Here is a 21,433-nt window from a genome sequence, read left to right as displayed (position 1 = left end):
CTTCTCAGGCACACTCCCAGGGATTCTGGTGCCCACTCCTGGGAGCCCCAATGTCTGACTTCTGTCCCCTGTGCTGCCGAGTCAGAAGCTCTAAGGACCCCGCCTGCGGGAACAGAGGCCGTGTCTGGCTGTGTGACCTGCAGCAAGATGCTTTACCTCTCTGGGCCTCAGTTCACTCCATGTTCACATGGTGATACCAGCAATACCTTGCTTATAGGGCGATGCATGCAGAGTGTTTTCGCAATGAGGGTGGCGAGAGAGTTGGGGTCTGTTGGGACAGACGGCTGCTCCTCAGGGCATTTCTTGCATCAGGGATTTGATGAGAGGGTTGCACGGGGGCTTTGGTCAAAGGGAGAGAGGCAGAGACAGTGACATGCTGGGGATAAGGGAAAGGAGAGGGCATGAGAGCGCCCAGGAGGGAGGCAGGGGCCGGGCCTCCATGGCTGTCTTAGAAGCCCGAATGCGGTGGCTCAGTCATCGCTCACCTGCTCTGGGGAGGCGCCGGGCTGGGAGCACATAAAGGTGAGTCAGGGCAGGGCACAGTGGCTCACGCCTGTCAACCCAGCACTTTGGGAGGCCAAGGCGGGCAGATCACCTGAGGTCAGGAGTTCGAGACCAGCCTGGCCAACATGGAGAAACCCTGTCTCTCCTAAAAGTACAACAATTAGGCAGGCGTGATGGCGGGTGCCTGTAATCCCAGCTACTCGGGAGGCTGAGGTAGGAGAATCGCTCGAACCCGGGAGGCAGAGGTTGCAGTGAGCTGAGATCACACCACTGCCCTCCTGCCTGGGCGACAGAGCAAGACTCTGTCTCAAAAATTTATACATATATATAAAAGTATTTTGACAGCTTACGGAGAAAGACAGCACGGGGAAATTTCAGAGGGCAGAGGCCTTTGCAGCCAGGGACTGTGGCATGGAGTAACGCTTCCAGGAAGACAGAGGCCCATTCGGCATCACAGGGAGGAAAAAGGCCAGGTTTGGAGCCAAGCAAGCATTTGTGTCCCTGCGCACCGCTGACCGGCCCAGGCACATCCCTCTCCTCAGCCTCGATGGCCCTGACGCTGCCACCTTGAGCAATAGCCTGAGGCGTGTGCGTGCCACACCGGAGGCCAGCTGGCGGCAGCTCCTGTATTCATAACCATTGTCTGCTCCTGGCACGACCCGGGCCTTGCCTCGCTGCCCGGAACGGCCACTCAGGTCCCCGTGTCCGCAGGGACAGCCAGGTGAGGGTGATGGAGAACACTGTGGCCAATGCCGAGAAGTACTTCGGGCAGTTATGCTCGCTGCTGGCTGCCTACACGCGCAAGACCGCCCGGCTGCGGGACAAGGCGGACCAGCTGGTCAAGCAGCTCATCGACTTCGCCAACTCCGAGAACCCTGAGCTGCGCGCCACCATGAGGGACTTCGCCGAGGACCTGGCCAAGGTGCAGGATTACCGGCAGGCCCAGGTGAGCGTGGTGGGCCCGGGGCTGGGATGCTGAGGGGCACCAATTTCAGGCCTGAGGGCAGCAGGAGCCCTGCTGTGGCCACAGCCGACGGGTGAGTCTCCAAAGACACCCACCGAGGGTGGACAGTTACACGCTGCCCAGGGTCACACCTCTGTCTGCAGGAGTGACAGCCTGGGAGGCCTTTCTGGGTCAGATGAAGAATCAACCACCCAAGGAAACCCAGGAGGCCAGCGCTGGGGCTGCACCAGCCCCCGAAGGAGACGCATCCAGCCTGTGAGGGCCTCCGGAAGGGACAGAAAGGGGAGTCAGAGGCGAAGGGGAGGCAGGGTGTTCAGGAAATAATTAAAAATAGAAACTTCTAGCCGGGCGCGGTGGCTCAAGCCTGTAATCCCAGCACTGTGGGAGGCCGAGGCGGGTGGATCACGAGGTCAAGAGATCGAGACCATCCTGGTCAACATGGTGAAACCCCGTCTCTACTAAAAATACAAAAAATTAGCTGGGCATGGTCGCGTGTGCCTGTAATCACAGCGACTCAGGAGGCTGGGGGAGGAGAATTGCCTGAACCCAGGAGGCGGAGGTTGCGGTGAGCCGAGATCGTGCCATTGCACTCCAGCCTGGGTAACAAGAGCGAAACTCCGTCTCCAAAAAAAAAAAAAAAAAAGAGAGACGGGGTTTCGCCATGTTGCCCAGGTTGCTCTTCAACTCCCGGGCTCAAGCCATCCTCCCACCTTCAATTACCTTTAACCAAAGGAAAAACAAAACTTCTCATGGATCTGTGACAAACAGGCGGCAGAGCTTGGTGCCAGGCGCCTACGCTAAACTCCCACGGAGACCAGAGGAGGACCAGGGCGCCAGGAGGCGGGGCGCCGTCTTCCTTGGTGTCTACGCGTTCACGGGCATGTCTCCTGGCCCTCACAAAGCCATTTTCGATTGTAAGACTGACAAGTGGCTGCTTTAGTTTTTTCAGCTTTGTTTTTGTTTTCCTGTTTTTCTTTGAAACGGAGTCTCACTCTGTCACCCAGGCTGGAATGATGTGACACCATCTGTGCTCACTGCAGCCTCCACCTCCCGGGTTCAAGCAATTCTCCTGCCTCAGCCTCCTGAATAGCTGGGACCACAGGCACGCACCACCATGCCCAGCTAATTTTTTTTTATTTTTAATAGAGACGAGGTTTCATGTTGGCTAGGCTGGTCTTCAACTCCTGACCTTAGGTGATCTGCCTGCCTCAGCCTCCCAGAGTGCCTCACCCAGCCCTGCTGTGACTCTCAACAAAATCTTGTCCCCAAAGCAAGGCTCAGTTTTCTCATCTGCAAAGTGGGTTGTCATTGCCACCCTGTGTGGCAGTTGGGAGACAGGACCAGGCTGTCATGTAGAGGGATTGGGCACACACTGGGGACCTGTCTTGCCTCCCTGGTGACAACACTCCCTGAGTTCTGGGCCAGGCACCATCTCCCTACTGTCCTGAAACCCTAGTGGGTACACCCATGGCCTCGTTGAACAGGTGAGGAAACAAGGCTTTGAGAGATTGAATGTGTTGCCGGAGCCCTCCGGAGGCAGAGCTGGGCCCTGAGCCCAGGCCAGTGTCTCCAACACGCCGGGAAAGGGACGGCATCTCACGCTCCCCATCCCCCGCACGGCTCTGGACATGCGGCTCCCGGGTGTGGGCTGTGCTTTCTATGCCCAGGCGGGAGGCAGGCAGCACCCTGCACTCTTTGCTCAAATCCCCTGGTGTCCCCGCCCCCCCCAAGGTTGAGAGGCTGGAGGCCAAGGTGGTCAACCCCCTGAAGCTCTACGGGGCGCGGATCAAGTGGACGCGGGTGAGCCGGGGCCCCTCGGGTGGGTGGCATCCCCATCTTGCTGCTCTACGGGGCGTGGATCAAGTGGACGCGGGTGAGCCGGGGCCCCTCGGGTGGGTGGCATCCCCATCTTGCTGCTCTACGGGGCGTGGATCAAGTGGACGCGGGTGAGCCGGGGCCCCTCGGGTGGGTGGCATCCCCATCTTGCTGCTCTACGGGGCGTGGATCAAGTGGACGCGGGTGAGCCGGGGCCCCTCGGGTGGGTGGCATCCCCATCTTGCCCTGCTGGTTCCTGGGAAAGAGCCCTCCTCCTTTTCTGCAGGCTGAGATCAAGAAATTCAAACATGTCCAAAATCATGAGATCAAACAACTGAAAAACCTCGAGAAACTGAGGCAGAAGTCACCCTCAGATCAGCAAATGATCATATCCTTCCCCGGAAGTGGGGCCCGAGGCTGCCGGGGCAGGGTGTCCCCTCACACGGATGTCCTCTGGGGTTTTCTGGGCAGGTGTTCGAGGCGGCAGACCACCCCAACGGGGCTGTTTGGGCTTAACTGGGTTCCTTAACAGCGCGTTTTTCAGTCCCAGGTGAGTGTGACATGTCTGTCTGGGCATCCAGAATCAGGACCTCAGGTGGGCTTTCCCTGGGCAGAAGCAGGTGTGGGCAGGGCCCTGCCTTCAGGATGGGAAAGCCAAAGGTACCAGTTAAAAGAGCCGCTGGGGATCTGGAGGCCTGGGCCCTGTCCCATTATTGAAGCCATCCCACAAGCCACGCCCCCACGGGCTGAGTTTCACTGCCAGTTACTTGTTTAATGCTCACATCAGGTGGGTAATGCTACGCTCATCCCTATTGTCTACGGGAGGAAATCAGGCTCACAGGGACACAGTTACGGGAGCTCATGGGGCACAGCAGGTGGAGGGGACCCCGCATGCTCTCTGTCGTACTGTCCTGCCCCGTGGGAAAGACGCAGGGGCCAGGAGGTAGGCTGAGACCTGGAGGAGGCTAGTCACCTCTGCTGTTTGTGTCACTGAGTGTGTGACCTCATCCAAAGAGTGCCCTCTCCCTGCTTTTTTTTGAGATGGAGTCCTGCTCTGTCACCAGGCTGGAATGCAAAGGCACAAACTCATCTCACTGCAACTACCACCTCCCAGGTTCAAGCGATTCTCCTGCTCCAGCCTCCCTTGTAGCTGGGATACAGGCACCCACCACCATGCCCAGCTAATTTTTATATTTTTAGTAGAGATGGGGTTTCGGGTTTCACCATATTGGCCAAGATGGTCTGGATCTCTTGACCTTGTGACCCGCCCTCCACAACCTCCCAAAGTGCTGGGATTACAGGTGTGAGCCACTGCACCTGGCCGTGCCCCTCCACCTTTTTTTTGAGAGACAGAGTCTTGTTCTGTCGCCTAGGCTGGAGTGAAGTAGCACAGTCTCGGCTCACTGCAACCTCTGCCTCCCGGTTCAAAGATTCTCCTACCTCAGCCTCCCTAGTAGCTGGGATTACAAGTACCCACCACCATTACTGACTAATTTTTGTATTTTTATCAGAAACAGGGTTTCACCATGTTGGCCAGGCTGGTCTCGAACTCCTGACCTCAGGCAATCCGCCCACCTCAGTCTCCCAAAGGGCTGGAATGACAGGCTTAAGCCACTGCACCCAACCACAGAGAATGCCCCTTAACAGAGTGAAGCCAGCAGTCCTCACCTGGGCACATTTCACCATCTGGTGATGTTTCTGGTTCACGACTGGGGAGCTCTGCTGGTACATGTTAGGCTCTTCCCGCTGTGGGGACAAATGACCACAGACTCACCGTTCAGGAGACTGGAGGTCCGTCGTGGGCCCTCTGGGCTAAATCACGGTGTGGAAAGGGCTGGTTCCTTCTGGAAGTCCAGGGAGAGTCTGTGCCCTCACCTTTTCCAGCTTCCAGAGGCCACACACGTCCCTTGGCCGTGGCCGGCAGCCTGCACCTTCCCTCTGTAGTCGCGTCTCGCCTCTGACTCTCCTGCCTGCCTCCCTCTTCCACTTGTAAGGACCCCTGTGATTGCACTGGCTGTAGCGGATAATCCAAGATCATCTCCCACAGCAAGGATGGCTGATTAGCAACCTTCATTCACCTGCTACCCCAAGTCCCCTTTGCCTTGAAAGGGGCCGTATTGACAGGTGCCAGGGATTAGGATATCAACGGCTTTGGAGGTCCATTATCCCACCTACCACCTGGCATCCAGTGGGGAGAGGCCGGGGATGCTGCCCTACCTCCCACAGTGCCCGGGACACTCGTGCTGACCTACAGCAGGGTGGGTCACAGCCCCGCCCGGGCGCCCCCCTTCCATCCTGGCTCCTGCCTGGGTCACCCACCATCTTTGCAGCCCTTTGACAACAGCTTTCCCTTCTTTCCTGGGGGCTTCCTAGATGCCAGCCCCCAGCTCTCTTTCCTTCTTGGGAGTTACACAAACATGAAGGTGGCATTTAAGTCCCTATTTTAAAGAGGAAGCTGAAGCTGAGAAAGGTGACGTGCCCAAGGTCACACAGGCAGTTAAGTGGCAAATTTTGAACACAGCTCCAAGGTGTTCTATTCTGAAAGCCAGACTGTTCACGTCTGGGCTTGGCATGGAGTAGGCATCTGTGGATGTTGATCAAAGGAACGAAAGAGTGAATTACCTAAACATGTTCCTCATGCAAGAATGAATGATCAGTGAACGTGGAGCACCAGTCCTAAGGGCTCAGCGGTGCCACTGTTTAATTTTTCCAACAGCCTTCCAAGCAGGTCTTATCACTGTCCTCTGTTTACAAGAAAGGAAACTGAGGCTCAGAAAGGTTAAGTGACTTGCCTGAGGTCACACAGCTAGCAGGCAGGCGTGTCTTTCTCCGGTGACTGCTCCTTCAGCCGTGGTCCTACTCAGCCATTCCTTTGATGACCAAATTGGCAAGAGACGTCCCATGAGGCAGGAGAGTGGCACTGAGAGAGGGTTTAGAGACAGAGTGATTCACAAAGGTGGCTACGGGCCAGAAGTACCCCCATGACACTTTCTACCTCTATGTCCCTGGGGCCAGGCGGAGACCAATGTGCAGAGGGCTGCCGTGGACTCCAGCCGCACCGCCCTCCAGCTGGAGGAGATGGTGGACGCCTTCCAGAGGCAGAAGCTGAGGGACCTGCAGGTGAGGGCTGCTGGCCGGTGTGGGAGGCACGCTGGGCTGCCTTGTGTGAGCGTGCACACGTGTGTACATGTGTCTGTGTGCATGCGTTGGTGTGTATGTGTGGGTCTGTATGCATGTGTGAGCATTGGAAGGGGTGTGTGAGCTTGTGCCCACATGGGCTCCTGGCACAGTTAATCCTGGCCACAGGGCATCAGAGACTCTTGCTCAGGGCCGCTGTACCAGCACAGGAAGCCACTGGGTGGCCCTAGGTCCAGCTCCTAAGCAGGAAGAGTTTGCCTGCCCTCAGCACACAGTCCCTACTTCCTCTCCACACAGCTTTGCCCTAAACTTTTTTTCTCCTCAAAGCTCCAAACACCGTTCCCTGAACAAGCCACGCTGAGCCCAGAAGGTGGGCGTGGAGGCCTTCCTCCTTCCAAGATCCCACCCCAGCACCACAGAGTCCTGGGCCCAGAGCCCCAGCCCTTACAAGAGGAGCTTGGAGAATTGGGGTCTTTCAGGACTGAGTGATCGCGGAGATTCCTTCCCCAGCTCTTGAGCCCTCCCAGTCCATTTTCCAAAGGTGCACACAGCCCGGCTAGGTTTTTTTTTTTGAGACAGAGTCTCACTCAGTTGCCCAGGCTGGAGTGCAATGGTGTGATCTCTGCTTACTGCAACCTCTGCCTCCCAGATTCAAGCGATTCTCCTGCCTCAGCCTCCAGAGTAGATGGGATTACAGGCGTTCGCCACCACACCCGGCTAATTTTTGTATTTCTAGTAGAAACAGGGGTCTCACCATATTGGCCAGCTGGTCTCAAACTCCTGACCTCAAACGATCCGCCCACCTTTGTCTCCCAAAGTGCTGGGATTACAGACATGAGCCACCGCACCTGCCCCAGGAAACTCTTAAAAGGCAGGTCGAATTTATCATCACTGGGCTGAGCACCCTCTGGTGGCTCCCCTTGGTCTAAGGATTGGAGCCAAAATCCCTTCAAGGCTCCCGAAGCCCCAGCCCAAGCCCTGTGGCCTCAGCCTGCCCACCACACTCAAGCTTCAGTGAGCAGAGCCAGTGCCTGCCCAAGGCCTTTGCAGGGCGGTGCCTGGCTCTGCATCGAGTCAGTGCCTCCTCCTCTTTCGGCTTCAACCTCATTCTTTAGGGAAAGTCACAAGACCCCAGACTGGCCTGGTGAAGGGCTCTTGAAGGGCGTGTGAGCTGGGAGTTCCCTTGTCCCCCTTGTTCATACACTCCGCTCTGCTCCTGCCAGCCTGCCATCCCAGGAGAAGTAGTTAATTGTGTATTCACTTCACGCATTACTTTAACAAATGTGGAATGCACACCTACTGTGTGCCAGGTACTGTGCCTGATGCTGGGACACCGTGCCCATCAGAGCACGGTCCCTGAGCTCATGGAGTGGACCTGCTGGGGCGGGAGGAGATGGATGGATCACGTGGTCCGTGATGTGCTGTGCGCCATTTATCATGTTTATCACATCATGGGGAGGAGAAGCCTGTGAGGTGACTGCGTAACACATTGCATGTCAGTGCCAAAGGACAGGCCCCTGCTGGGCCCCAGTCACCAGGCTCCAGGCCCTGGTGCCTAGTGGGCATTCAGTAAATACTTGTGGAATGAATGAATGAGTGAATGCATACATGAGTGAATGAGTGCATACATGAATGAATGAATGAATGCATACATGAATGAGTGCATACATGAATGAATGAGTGAATGCATACATGAATGAATGAGTGAATGCATACATGAATGAATGAGTGCATACATGAATGAATGAATGCATACATAAATGAATGAGTGAATGCATACATGAATGAATGAGTGAATGCCTACATGAATGAATGTACAGGCTATGAGGCGTCGGTAATCAGTGCTCAGGCCACCTGCATGGGAAGGGGGACCTTGAACAGCCGGCAGATGTTGCTCAGCACCTGATGTGTTTGGGGCTGGGTGGGTGGCATCACGGGGCGTGGACCACACGGTTCTCGGCCTCCAAATCAGGGGCCAACAGAAGCTGGAAGTTTAAAAGTGGGCATGCTTTCAAGCTCTGGGATTAAATTTGTAAGAGATCTGAATCCAAACCATCCCTCAAAAGCCCTTCAAAAGAGATAAAAACAAAAACATGAGCTAATGATTACCACCTGTCTTAGTGCATTCAGCCTGCGCCTGCAGAACACTTGAAGCTGGGTGATTTATAAACCATAGAAGTAAATTTCTCACCCTGTTGGAGGCTGGGGAGTCCAAGATCAAGGATCCAGCAGACTCAGCATCTAGGGAGGGCCTGTTCCCCATGGCTGGTGGCTTCTATGCATCCTCATGCGGCAGAAGGGGCAGAAAAGCTCCCTGAAGTTTTTACAAGGGCACTCATCTCATTCACGAAAATGAAGCCCTCCTGCCAATCACTTGAGGTCGATAGTTTGAGACCAGCCTGGCCAACATGGCGAAACCCTGTCTCTACAGAAAAATACAAAAATTAGCTGGGCATGCTGGCTCATGCACTTCGGGAGGCAGAGGTGGGCGGATCACTTGAGGTCAGGAGTTCAAGAGCAGCCTGGCCAACATGGGTGAAACCCCATTTCTACTAAAAATACGAAAATTAGCTGGGCATGGTGGTGCACAGCGACTGAGGAGGCTGAGGTAGGAGAATCACTTGAACCTGGGAGGCGGAGGTTGCAGTGAGCAGAGATCATGCCACTGCACTCCAGCCTGAGTGGCAGAGGGAGACTCAGAAAAAAAAAAAAAAAAAAGGTGGAGTACTCCTGACCTCATCACCCCCCAGATGCCCTACCCTCCAACATCATCCAGCATCACTGTACTGGGGATGAAGCTCAACACGTGCATCTTAGGGGGACGCAAATGTTCACCACCCTCATTTTAGGTTGGATTTCTTTTTTTCGGGGAGAGGGGACAACGGAATCTCGCTCTGTTGCCCAGGCTGGAGTGCAGTGGCAAGATCTTGGCTCACCACAACCTCTGTCTCCCAGGTTCAAGCCATTCTCCTGCCTCAGCCTCCCGAGTAGCTGGGTCTACAGGCGCCTGCCACCGTGCCTGTCTAATTTTCTGTATTCTTCGTAGAGACAGGGTTTCACCATATAAGCCAGGAAGGTCTCAATCTCCTGACCTCATGATCCGCCTGCCTCAGCCTCCCAAAGTGCTGGGATTACAGGCGTGAGCCACCTCATTCGGACTTTAGATTTCTAAGAAAATGACTGTATTTGCACAATAGTTCTGGGGTTCCTATAAGAGAAGGTAAGTGACACAGGGGCTGTCATGGCTGCATGTGTGTCAGGATTCACCTGGAGGGCTCTCTAAACACAGATGGAGGAGCCTACGCTGGAGACTCTATTGGGTGGGTCTGGGATGGGCCCGGGCTGCAGGCACGGGCTGATTTGAGGGCACAATCTGAGATCATTGCTGTGACTCTTGAAGGGCTTGTGAACTGGGAGTTCCCTTGTTCCCACCATATAGGGGAATGAACTGAGTCTCAGAAGGGAGGAGGCATTTCCTGAGGGACCCATGCCGGTAAATGGCAGGCAGAAGCCTTGAACCCTGGCCCTCCTTTTTTTTTAGACAGTGTCTCGCTCTGTCACCCAGGCAGGAGCGTAGTGGCACGATCTTAGGCCACTGTAGTCTCCACCTCTTGGGTTCAAGCGATTCTCCTGCTTCAGCCTCCCAAGTAGCTGGGATTACAGGCATGTACCACCACACCCAGCTAATTTTTGTGTTTTTAGTAGAGATGGGATTTCACCATGTTGGCCAGGATGGTCTGGATCTTCTGACCTTGTGATCCGCCCACCTCGGCCTCCCAGAGTGCTGGGAGTCCCAGCTACTCGGGAGGCTGAGGCAGGAGAATCGCTTGAACCCGGGAGACAGAAATTGCAGTGAGCTGAGATCACATCACTACACTCCAGCCTGGGCGACAGAACGAGACTCTGTCCCAAAAAAAAAAAAAAAAAGCCTTCTGTGAAAAGGTCTCCAGGACTGATTGTTAGTAGAGGGGAAAAGCTTGGAAGAAACTGAAAAGGGAGAAGAGAAGAACATTGGCTTATCTCAGGGAACGAGGGAGGAAGACAGAAGAAACTCTTGAGCATTACCTCAGGAGGTGGAGGGGGAAGTGAAAGAAGGGAACAGAATGAAGGGCGAAGAGCCAGTGTCCTCAGACCATTTTGGCACAGTCTGTCTGTCTGTATGTTTTTAATTACCTAGGTACTTCGTTAGTAGAGACAGGGTTTTGCCATGTTGCCCCGGCTGGTCTTAAACTCCTGGGCTCAAGCCATCCTCTTGCCTTGGCCTCCCAAAGTACTGAGAACTTAGGCATGAGCCACTGCGCCTGGCCAATAGCTTTGATTTGGGAACCATGCAAATGTGTTTTCCATCAATGTGTCAACAAAAAAATTACATGTGGAAATTCCCCACCTAGGGGCTGTCCGCACCTGGACAGCTCCTCACCCCCACCCGTCTGCCTGCGTCCCAGGTTACCTTGGGCTCTCTTTCTCACTGCACTGCTTACATTCTTGGGGCTTCTCTCCCCACAGACATTTTTTTCTGATTTTGTAACTATTGAGATGGTTTTCCATGCCAAAGCGGTGGAGGTGTATTCCAGCGCCTTCCAGACCCTGGAGAAGTATGACCTGGAGAGGGACCTGCAGGTGGGTCACAGACACCCCATTTCCTACCTGGTGGAGTGGAGCAAGGTTTCATTTTGCTTCTGTCTTGATAGAAGCAGTTTTTGTTGGTAACATATTACAACGTTTCTAAGACTCATTCTGATAAAGCGTTGTCATTATCTGCCCCAGGTGCCAAACGGAGGATAATTCTTCCTAACGCTATTTGGAATATCAACATATTCATCATATGCTGTTTAAACATGAATGGATTGGCTGGGCGTGGTGGCTCACGCCTATAATCTCAGCAGCTTGGGAGGTCAAGGCAGGCAGATCACGAGGTCAGGAGTTTGAGGCCAGCCTGGTCAACATGGTGAAATACAAAATTTAGCTGGGCGTGGTGGTGAGCAGCTGTAATCCCAGCTACTTGGGAGGCTGAGGCAGGAGAATCGCTTGACCGCATGAGGCAGAGGTTGCAGTGAGCCGAGATTGTACCACCGCACTCCAGCCTGAGTGACAGAGCGAGACTCTGTCTCAAAACAAAACAAAAAAAATGAATGGGTTGACAACAAAAAACATTTCCTGGGTGGCGCTTGCTGTAGTTTTTAAGTGGAAAAGAAGTGCTTTTTATCCCCACCTGATCTGATTAAAATCCAGAAGGAGCTGTTTGCATTATCGGTAACGCCCTTCTGCAGCCTAGTATTGTAAATTAACAGTCCCTGATCATGACTCCCTCCTGTGGGTCTGCGGCTGATGGGGCTCACCTGGGCAGGTCTCAGGTCGGCCTTCCTGTGGTTGCCGTTGGTCAGAGGCTGGGGCTGTCTTTTCTTAGCTTTCCTTGCTTATGTCTCGCAGAAGGTGGCTGTCATCTGAGCACGGGACAGGCCATGTGATTTACAGGGCCCAGGGCAAAATGAAAACGTGGGGCCCCTCCTTCCAAAATTACTGAGATCTTCAGGACGGCAGTGTCAGAGCGCTAAGCCACGCACAGGGGCCTTCCAGGCGTGGAGCCCTGGGCAAGTGCGTGAGCCGCACCCCACACAGCCTGCCCTTCCGGGTCTTCCTCCGGGTCCGCAGCCAGAGCACTGCCCGCGGCCTTTTCATGGGGCCTGGGCTTCCTCACAGCAGCTGCTTCCAAGAGGGAGTGTCTAGGGACACAGGTGGAAACTCGATTGCCTTTTATGACCCAACCTCAGCAGTAATACAGTGTGGCTTTGTATGCTGTTTGTTAGAAGTGAATCTGAGGCTGCCTGTATTCGAGGGGAGAGGAATTTGATTCTAGCTCCTGATGGGGGGAGCATCAGATCATCTGAGTTTCCAATAAGCCTTAAAACCACCACACAAGGTTCGGTGCAGGTCAGAGGGGCTCTCTCGCATTCACTCACTTTACAATATTATTTTCTCTTTCTTTTTTGTTTTTGTTTTGTTTTTTGAGTCAGAGTCCTGCTCTGTCACCAGGCTGAAGTACAGTGGCACGATCTCAGCTCACTGCAACCTCCACCTCCTGGGTTCAAGCGATTCTCTTGCCTCAGCCTCCCAAGTAGCTGGGACTACAGGCGTGCGCCACCACGCCCAGCTAATTTTTTGTATTTTAGTAGAGACGGGGTTTCACCATGTTGACCAGGATGGTCTCGATCTCCTGACCTCGTGATCTGCCCGCCTCGGCCTCCCAAAGTGCTGGGATTACAGGTGTGAGCCATGGCACCTGGCCTACAATATTCTTTTTAGGGGCAAGGGCGATCTCGAATCCAGGTGTTCTCCTGTGTGACTATGGATATGTGACCTGGCCCTTGGGCTTCTCCCATTTATAAAAGGGGGTGATAACCCACTGACAGGGCCGCTGTAGATTATGTGGAATAAGAAACAGGAAGCTCCTGGAGAGGACCGTGGTGTTGCAAGGGCATCGGCTGTCGCAGGCCTTCTCATCCGGCCATCTTTCCATCCCACTACCCCGCCCCAAGTCATGTTTTCCCACTGGCTCCAACCCACCCTGGTCTCTCCCCGGCAGGATTTTAGAGCCAAGGTGCAGGGAGTTTCTGGGCGTCATGACACTTGGCCACTTGCCAGCACCAACCCCTCTCCATCTGCCCCTCGTTCTCTCGACAGCCAGGTGAGTGTGTGGGAGGCTGAGGCGACACCTAAAATGAAGTGCACAGCCCAGGAGACCCCGTGGTAGGAGTCCCAGGGACTAGAGGAGGGCAGCTGAGAACTCAAGTTTGAAATGAGAGGCTGGAGGAGGCGGGGGTGGCGGGAGTGTGGGGTGGCGGGAGTGTGGAGGGCTGCCCCAGGGTCTGACCAGGACTTTGCCTGGAAATGGAACGAGGCCGGGTGCAGTGGCTCATGCCTGTAATCCCAGCACTTTAGGATGGATCACTTGAGGCGGGTGGATCACTTGAGGTTAAGAGTTCAAGACCAGCCTGGCCAACATGGTAAAACCCTGTCTCGACTAAAAATAATGCAAAAATTAGTTGGGCGTGGTCGTGTGTGCCTGTAATCCCAGCTACTTGGGAGGCTGAGGCAGGAGAATCACTTGATCCCGGGAGGCGGAGGTTGCAGTGAGCCAAGATTTGCACCATGGCACTCCGGCCCAGGCAACAGAGTGACTTGGTCTCAAAAAAAAAAATGTAGAACCAGTGAAGCCATGTCACCCAGCATGGTGGGCCACAGTCCCCACCGTGGCTGTCACGAGTCCTGAGCGCTCCCTTGAGGCACTCTGAGGTTTTGCCACTTGAGAAACAGAGGCCTCCCAGACAGGTCTACCTACACCTGCGTCCCAGACTGTGGGCCTGTGGGTTGCAGAAACCAGGATTCCTCAGAGGTTAGGGAAGCGATTAGGTGTGTATATTACACATTTCCTTACAGCCCAGGAAGGCCTGCCGTCAGGTGCATTTCTATGTCTGTGGGACCTTTGCAGGTGCAACTGAAAAGGGCAAATAAAGACCCTGAATAGCCGGATGCCAATCACAGCAGGTTTGGTCTCTGTGAGGAGGGGTGAGGGGCGGCCAGCCCACCGTGTGTGGCGGGGTGGGCATCTCATGCTTTCAGGACAATTCTCTCAAAAGATGGTAGGGGAGGTGCAATCCCCAGCCGTTTAATCCCAGACTGCCCGGAGGCTTTTTTCATATTTTCCTGTTCTTTTTTCTTTGTCTTTGTTGGATTGGGTTCATTCGAAGACCTTGTCTTCGAGCTGTGAATTTCCTTCTACTTGTTCAGTTCGATTGCTGAGGCTTCTCAGAGTATTGTGCATTTCTGTAAGTGTGTCGGATGTTTCCTGAAGTTTTGATTGTTTTTTCTTTATGCTATCTGCTTCTGGCGGTGTGACCGTGGGAAAGTCCCCTAGCCTGTCTGTGCTTAGAGTCCTCGCCTGCAGAGCGGCTCAGAACGGGAGCCTCTGCACAGGGCTGTGCTGAGTATCCACGGACAGATCTACACCACGTGCAGAACAAACACTCCAGACTTGTTGCTGCCATTATTATTATGGATGTTACTGTCGTTTTATTATTTAGAGTGCCCAGAGCACCACAGCGAGACCAAGAAAAGAAGAGAAGGAGAGTGAAGACGGCTCCATGGAAGAGGCCCCTGTGGAGGACCTCAGGGCACTGGGGCAGCAACCCCATAAATGGGAAACCCATAAATAGGAATAGAACCGCCCACAACAGTTAGAAGAACTGAGCGGGCTTTGGATCCTCAGGCGGGCTCTGCTGTGTGTCCTCAGGCAAGCCACCTGTCTTCCGAGCCTCAGTTTCCTCATCTGTACTGCAGGACAAGTATCACTCACCTCAGAGGTTGCTCTGGGGAACTGCTGTGCCTGGCACATAGTAGGTGTTGAATAAATGCTCATGACTCTCAGCCTGACCCCAGTCTCTCATCCTGCCTTTTGTCTGGGGGCTCAGGTACGCTGGCGCCTGTTCACGTCACCAACAGTGGATTCCTTTCCTGGGCTCCCTTGACAAAGCGCCAGTGCCTGGGCGGCTCAAACCATAGAAAACGCCTCTCCCATGTTCTGGAAGCCAGAAAGCTGAGAGCGAGGTGTCAGCAGGGCTGGTTCCTTCTAGGGGCTCAGAGGAAGCACCTGTCCCAGGCCCCTCTCCAGCTTCCAGCGGCTCCTGTCCTTGGCGCGCCTGGTCTTACAGCCACATCCACCTGCCTCTGCCTTCATCTTCACATGCGTCCTCCCGGTGTGCCCTTGAGTCTGTGTCAAACCTCCGCGTCCTGTAAGGATGCCCATCATCAGAGGCCCACCTTCCCCCAGGATGGCCTCATCCTGACTAATGACATGAGCAATGACCCCGTTTCCAAATAAGGTCACATTCTGAGGTATGGGAGCAGGTAGGACTTCAGCATAGAGCTTTGGGGGCAAAATTCAGCTCATAACACGGGAGGTGATGTGGAGGGATATTCTTGGGACCGAGATTGTCACGGAAGTCCACAGAGGCCAAAGTGGGGTGGAGGTATGGGAAGGCTAGGGCATGTGGACTTGAGGGAGGTGCTGTCTGTTGGGGCCCCTGGTGTGCAGCCGAGGAGTGACTCCTCCGACCATCTCTGAGGGCAGCCGGGGTGAGCCCATCCTCCAGGCCTGGCATGGCTTGGTGACACTGAGGCTTCGTGGAGACATCTGTGTCGAACGTGGCTATCTGTTACTCAAGGCCACACACTGCCCAAACGTCCCAGGTTAGAAAGTGCACCTGGAGCCTGCAGATACAGGCTGGCCACACAGATCCCAGCACCCCCCACAGACCCCCCGGCCAGGGGTCCCAGTAGTTCAAAGCCAGAAAGCACCTTGTCTCTGTAGAGATGATGGAAGCCAAATTTCCAGATGAGGCCGGATCTTCCATGAGGAGATGAAATAGCACGGAATCTTCTTTCTACCAACTATCTAGGTGGGATCACAAACCTTCCACCCCTGGGGGCCTGTTCCAGCTGCGGAGTCCTCTCAAGGGCATCCCTGCTGTCCAGGGCTCGTCCCTGGCTAGCCTCCTGCCTTCTGAAGACCACAGCTGGGTATGGTCCACTGGTGGCCTCTCTTGCTGGCCTGGTGTCACATCCTCATGTAGAGTGCCCTGGTTATTCTCATCAGCAAAGTGGGGGACACACATTTTCCTTACAAGATACAGGTAGGGTTGGTGTCTTCATCACAGTGACTTTTTTTGAGACAGAGTCTTGCTCTGTCACCCAGGCTGGAATGAAGTGGTGCCATCTGGGCTCACTGTAACCTCTGCCTCCCAGGTTCAAGCGACTCTCATCACGGTCCACATGTGAAGAAGCTGAGGCTCAAAGAATGATTCAGCTAAGGGCATACAGTCAGCTGGCAGGAGGCGGAGCTGGATCCGGGCCCTTCCTGTCTTGAGTTGCCCAAGCTCTTTGGGGTCTTTGCTGCCTTTCAGAGGAGTTTCTCCCCTCCCTGGAGTTTGCCTCTGAGTCCAGCCCCTCACCTCCTGCGGGAGGAATCCCCCAGCGCCAGAGAAAAAGCCCAGATGCGACACCCCAGGGCTGTGCACCCATCAGCCACGCCCGCCCTCCCTGTGTGGCTAAGAGGGGGCAGAGGGAGATCTGGGGACGTGGAGGCCACCCCATTGTTCCTCTGCCTGGGTGGCAGGGAGTGTCCTCAGTCCACGCAGGCAGCTAGAGGAGGGGGACCCTGCATTCCACCCCTGAGGTCTGGGGTATGCCCGTGTCCTGCTCCTTCCCAGGGTGGGAGGGGGACCTTGCATCACATCTCCTAGGATCTGGCGGATGCCCCTTTGCCCTGCTCCTTCCCAGGGAATGAAGGGGACCCTGCACCCCACACCTGGGGTCTTGGAGGTGTCCCTGTGTCCTGCTCCTTCTCAGGGCTCATTGCCCATCTGTTTAGGCCAGAGTATCAGAACATGGGTGTGGACTTCTTACAATCAGAGAAAAAGAACCTCCTCCCAGTCCCAATTTTTGAAATACTTTTGTGGAACGGAGTTGGAAAGAACTGAGGCAGGTGCCCTGCTTGTGTGGGGTAGGAGGCTGTGGTCAGGACCACTGATGGCCCCCAAATGTCCCAATGTAAGAGGTAAGGTGGCGTTGGCTTTGAGGAGCAGGGTCAGGAGTCCAGATGAAGCGGTTCAAGGCGCTCGTGTAGCCTGGACTGAGACCCGGTCCAGAGAGGGGGGTCCCTCATTCACGAATACAGACCCCCCAGCGGCCAGGCAGACTGACACGGCCAACGTGGCTGCTGAATCTACAGAGGAAGGCTCCTTCTTCTAGTATCTCCCACATACTCGCCCATCTGACAAGACCTGGCTGCTCAGCCTACATGGGAAAAATGTCTATTTGGTCTTAGAAAAAAAAAAAAAGGTTTTCGCTGGGTGCAGTGGTTCATGCCTGTAATCCCAGCCCTTTGGGAGGCCGAGGCAGGCAGATCACCTGAGGTCGGGTGTTTGAGACCAGCCTGGCTAACGTGATGAAACCCTGTCTCTACTAAAAATACAAAATTAGCCAGGCATGGTGGTGCATGCCTGTAATCCCAGCTACTCAGAAGGCTGAGGCAGGAGAACTGCTTGAACCCTGGAGGCGGAGGTTGCGGTGAGCCAAGATCGCACCATTGCACTCCAGCCTGGGCAACAAGAGCGAAATTCCATCTCGAAAAAAGAAAAAGAAAAAATGGTTTTCTTCTGAAAGGCTACAGATGTTACTGAGAAGATTACAATTTCTGTAAAAAGTCCTCATGGATGTGTTAATAATTAAACAGATTTTTTTTTTTAAAGATAGTTTATTTCAGTTTCCACCTTCTGATCACTTAGGGTGCGATATATATACATATTTTTTTCTTCACAGCAAACACCTTTGATTTTAGCGCTGTTTTGAGATCTTCACCCTTGAAACTTTCTCAACCTTAAAATAGTTTGTAGAACATCACCGAGTGGGACAAAAAATTGCAGAAATGGAACAGATAAGATACTGGTGTCACTGCATTCCACTTGAGGGCTACCGTCAAGGCAATGTCTGGACATGACCACGCCGAGTCTAGCAAAGAGAAAGCAGAGGGTGTGCCCGTGGGAGATGCCACTGATAGTCCCGACACGGGCTGCCAGGTCCAGGAAGGCGGCAGGTCAACCATGTTGTGATGCATTTACATGTGTTAAGGGATCCATGTGTGTTGAGTTTCTAGCATCTCCTGGTGTTCAAATGCTTGCCTTATCTTTCTCCAAGTGTGCACCCAGAAGACCCTAAGCGACAGCCCCAGGCTCGCCGGAGACCACGAGCTCCTCCCCACAGCCGAACCCATGTGGAGCTGTCTCTGTCTCTCACCGGGAGATCTGGAGTCCCCCCCTTAGGGCTGCACCTCCCTGTGGGCATGCCTTCCACCCCCACCTCTATTTCATGGAGAAACTAGGATCAAGGAGGGAGCGGGTGCAGCCCCCCAGTTCTAGTCAATGCACAGGGGATTCACCGACAGGCATCCTCCTTCCAGTTAACGTGCAAAGGCCCTTAAAGCGCAGCTCAAGGGAGCTCTAAGCTACAGCGGGCTCAGGCTCTGACTGTTTTGTCAGGCCCCAGAGTCTGCAAAGTGGGGAGCTAGGTTCTTCCCAAATTGCACATTGTCCTGGGGGAGGCGTGTAGAAGGGAACTTGGGATGAACAAAACCAGCCCATGTTTGCTCCTAGCGGACGTGCTGAGTTTTTCCCTTTCCAGCAGTAACTAAGAAGCCCTATGCCCACCCTCAGCCCCTGTGGAGCGCTGTCCCACTGAAATCCTTTGGCCACATGCGTCCCCAGGTGCAGCTAAGGCAGGGCTGCGCTCCCACGGGCTCACTCATTGCACTCTGCAGGCTAAACCCAATCCCTTACCCGCACCAGGAGGCGGGGCTCCCCCGGCAGCACCCACTCTTGTGAACCTGTTGGTCACACGATTGATTCCGTCCCCTTCCTGGAGAGTATGTGACACCCAGGCCCAGGGATGCGTGGGGGACTGAGGTGCAGAAGGCAGGCCCCCTGAGAGTCTGTGTGGAGGGTGGCTTTGGCGGCCAGTGTTGGCCGCAAGAGAACAGTCTGGACGTGGGTCTTCCATTGGGTGTTTTAGGCACCAACATATTCCTGTTCCTGGCCTGCGGGGGGTCCTGGGGTGTGCGGGCTGTGTGGCTCCAGGAAGCCCTGCTCTGTCCAGTCTTACCCTGTGCGGGCCACGCGGGGTGCAGCTGGCATCCGACTCCCCTTTCCTGCGGGACACAGCTGGGAACTTCTGAAGCAAAACCTATCTCCAAGGATCATCGACGTGAATACGCGATTTATAGGACAAGGGAATGAAACGGACTCGTCCAAAGAAAAATGGTTCAGCAGAAGTGAATGGCTCACCGGGACTGGAAACAGGACAGCGAAAAGAGTGAGAATGATCCTTGAGAGAGAACCTGGCGGCTTTGCCTCGGGGCTGTGGAAACTGGGGAAGAGACCAGCCTCAGAACACCTGCCCACCAGGACCGGAGGGGCTCTCCCTCTCCTCTCTCTGAGGCTGGGGCTGGGCCACTGCCACCCCGTGAGCATCCCTTCCTCTGTGACAAGGGACCCTCTAGTTTTTAAAGTCCTCTTTCTCAAGCTCCACCCTGTTCTTGGAAACACTACTGGGCTTCCTGGTTGTGCTGTGGTCTGGTTTTGGGTAATTCAGTAACCAAGCTGATCTAATCACCCAGGCCTACCTGGATCCTTCCTAAAGGTGGCTTGCACCTGCAATCCCAGCACTTCAGAAGGCCAAGGTGGGCAGACCACCTGAGGTTGGGAGTATGAGACCAACCTGACCAACATGGAGAAACTCCGTCTCTACTAAAAATACAAAATTAGCCAGGTGTGGTGGCGCATGCCTGTAATCCCAGCTACTCAGGAGGCTGTGGCAGGACTGCTTGAACTGGGAGGCAGAGGAGCCAAGATTGTATCACTGAAGTGAAACTCCATCTCAGAAAAAAAAAAGCCAACACATAGTGGGAGCTAGGAAGGTCAGGCCTGTAGCTTACAGCCCTGGTTCCGGCTAAGGAACCCCAGTTAGACTGAAACCTCTCACAAACTCTTTATGGTGTGAACCTGCATTCCTCACGTCAGGGGTCTGGAATACCAGGTGCTCCTGAGTGATAAGGTAACCCATGCAGAGCAGCCCAGGAAAAACGAATCTCCCAGCTCCAGCCTTCTTTCCTCATAACAGAAGTCCATGGCGTTACCGGGCTTGGAGGAGTGAGAGGCCCGTTTGGTTTTAACTCAGAGGAGGAAAGAGGAGGGTCAGCGGTGTCTGTGATTCCGGCGCTGGGCCTCAGTGCTGGTTCTAAACCCCATGTGTTCCTTGCATGAACCTGGACATTAGGTTCTGATTTGGGTACAGGCTCAGAAACCAGACTCTCCCTCTAGCCCGTTTTTGGAAATTTCAGAGCTCTTTGGCCCACGTTTCTTTTGGCAATAGGAAAATCATAGCATCTACCCCAGTTCACTTACAGATAACTGATGACATCAGAATTCAGTTCTCTGGCCTTTGGTTAAACGCGCGTGTGCACCGTACACGCACACAGCAGATGCAATCTATGAGCACAGTCCCTCTTAAACATCTATTAATGTTGCTAAAATTGTAACAAAGGCTAAAAACATACAGTGCCGCATCTCAACATGTCCTGTTTTCAAAGCAGGGAGCTTTGCACTTGAGTTTGCATTTTGGTTCACTAGGATTTGCACAGCCCTCGAGGTTGGGGGGCAGAGTGCCTGCAATGCCCCTGTGCCCACTGGGACTGGGAACCTCTCCCTAGGAATCACCTGACACTTCCTGAGTTTACAGAGGGGCCATCAGAGCTCCTACACCCAGGTGGACCTGGGTGTCCCACCTCTCCACGCAGGGACCTTTGAGCCACGTGGCTGGGTCTGCCTGCTCCACACCAGAGCCCAGCTCATGCCTGCTCCGCTCAGGCCCTGGGGGAAGAGAGGAAACCTTGAATGGCAGGTGGTCAGCCCTGTCCCAGGCACACTGGGCCTCCTCCAGGAGACCCTGGCCAGAGCCACAGCCGGCAGGAGGCTGCCTCCCGAGCCACTGCTTGCTCTGCTCACAGCATGGGAGGCTGTCTCTTGGGTGGCGTCCTGTGTGGAGGGAGTAGAGGGGACCCTTCCCTGTCAGGCTTCCTCCAACTCTGAGGAGCTAGATCTGTAAGAACAGGTAGTGAGGGGGAAAGACAAAACAAAACCCTTTCCTCTCCCCGAAATGGCTATTTCAAGAGGTCTATGTAGACAAAAAAGTGTCGAGATCATTTTGGAAGTTAAAGTGCTTGGAAAAAAGCCCGAAGAAGTCAGCGCAGAGTCCTTGTAGAGGCTGTGCACACGCTCCGGCACCCCCAGGAGAGTCTCAGAATCAAAGTTTACCCAGAAACCAAACAAATCAAAACTTCCATACAAAAATCCTATCCACACAGGGCTAAGTCTTGTGAGCGATGCAGAGCCAAGTCTTAATGCA

The 21,433-nt window shown here is 54.3% G+C and overlaps 1 protein-coding gene across 1 annotated transcript in view; it reads left to right on the top strand.

The window, feature by feature from the left end:
• Positions 1 to 14,851, top strand: part of CIBAR2 (CBY1 interacting BAR domain containing 2) — a 15,853-nt gene extending 1,002 nt beyond the window's left edge. The window contains exons 2-8 of the mRNA XM_037743918.1: positions 1,216 to 1,450; positions 3,200 to 3,268; positions 3,570 to 3,672; positions 6,294 to 6,403; positions 10,928 to 11,041; positions 13,005 to 13,106; positions 14,503 to 14,851. Coding sequence (XP_037599846.1) covers positions 1,216 to 1,450; positions 3,200 to 3,268; positions 3,570 to 3,672; positions 6,294 to 6,403; positions 10,928 to 11,041; positions 13,005 to 13,106; positions 14,503 to 14,634 — 865 coding nt within the window. The 3' untranslated portion in view covers positions 14,635 to 14,851. The remainder of the gene's footprint in view (positions 1 to 1,215; positions 1,451 to 3,199; positions 3,269 to 3,569; positions 3,673 to 6,293; positions 6,404 to 10,927; positions 11,042 to 13,004; positions 13,107 to 14,502) is intronic.
• The last annotated feature ends 6,582 nt before the right edge of the window (positions 14,852 to 21,433 follow it).

The sequence above is a fragment of the Cebus imitator genome, unplaced genomic scaffold (assembly GCF_001604975.1).
Source record: "Cebus imitator isolate Cc_AM_T3 unplaced genomic scaffold, Cebus_imitator-1.0 Scaffold159, whole genome shotgun sequence".
Classification (NCBI taxonomy): Eukaryota; Metazoa; Chordata; class Mammalia; order Primates; family Cebidae; genus Cebus; species Cebus imitator.
Note: the sequence above shows the minus strand (reverse complement) of the source record. Positions and strands in the feature narration are given on the sequence as shown.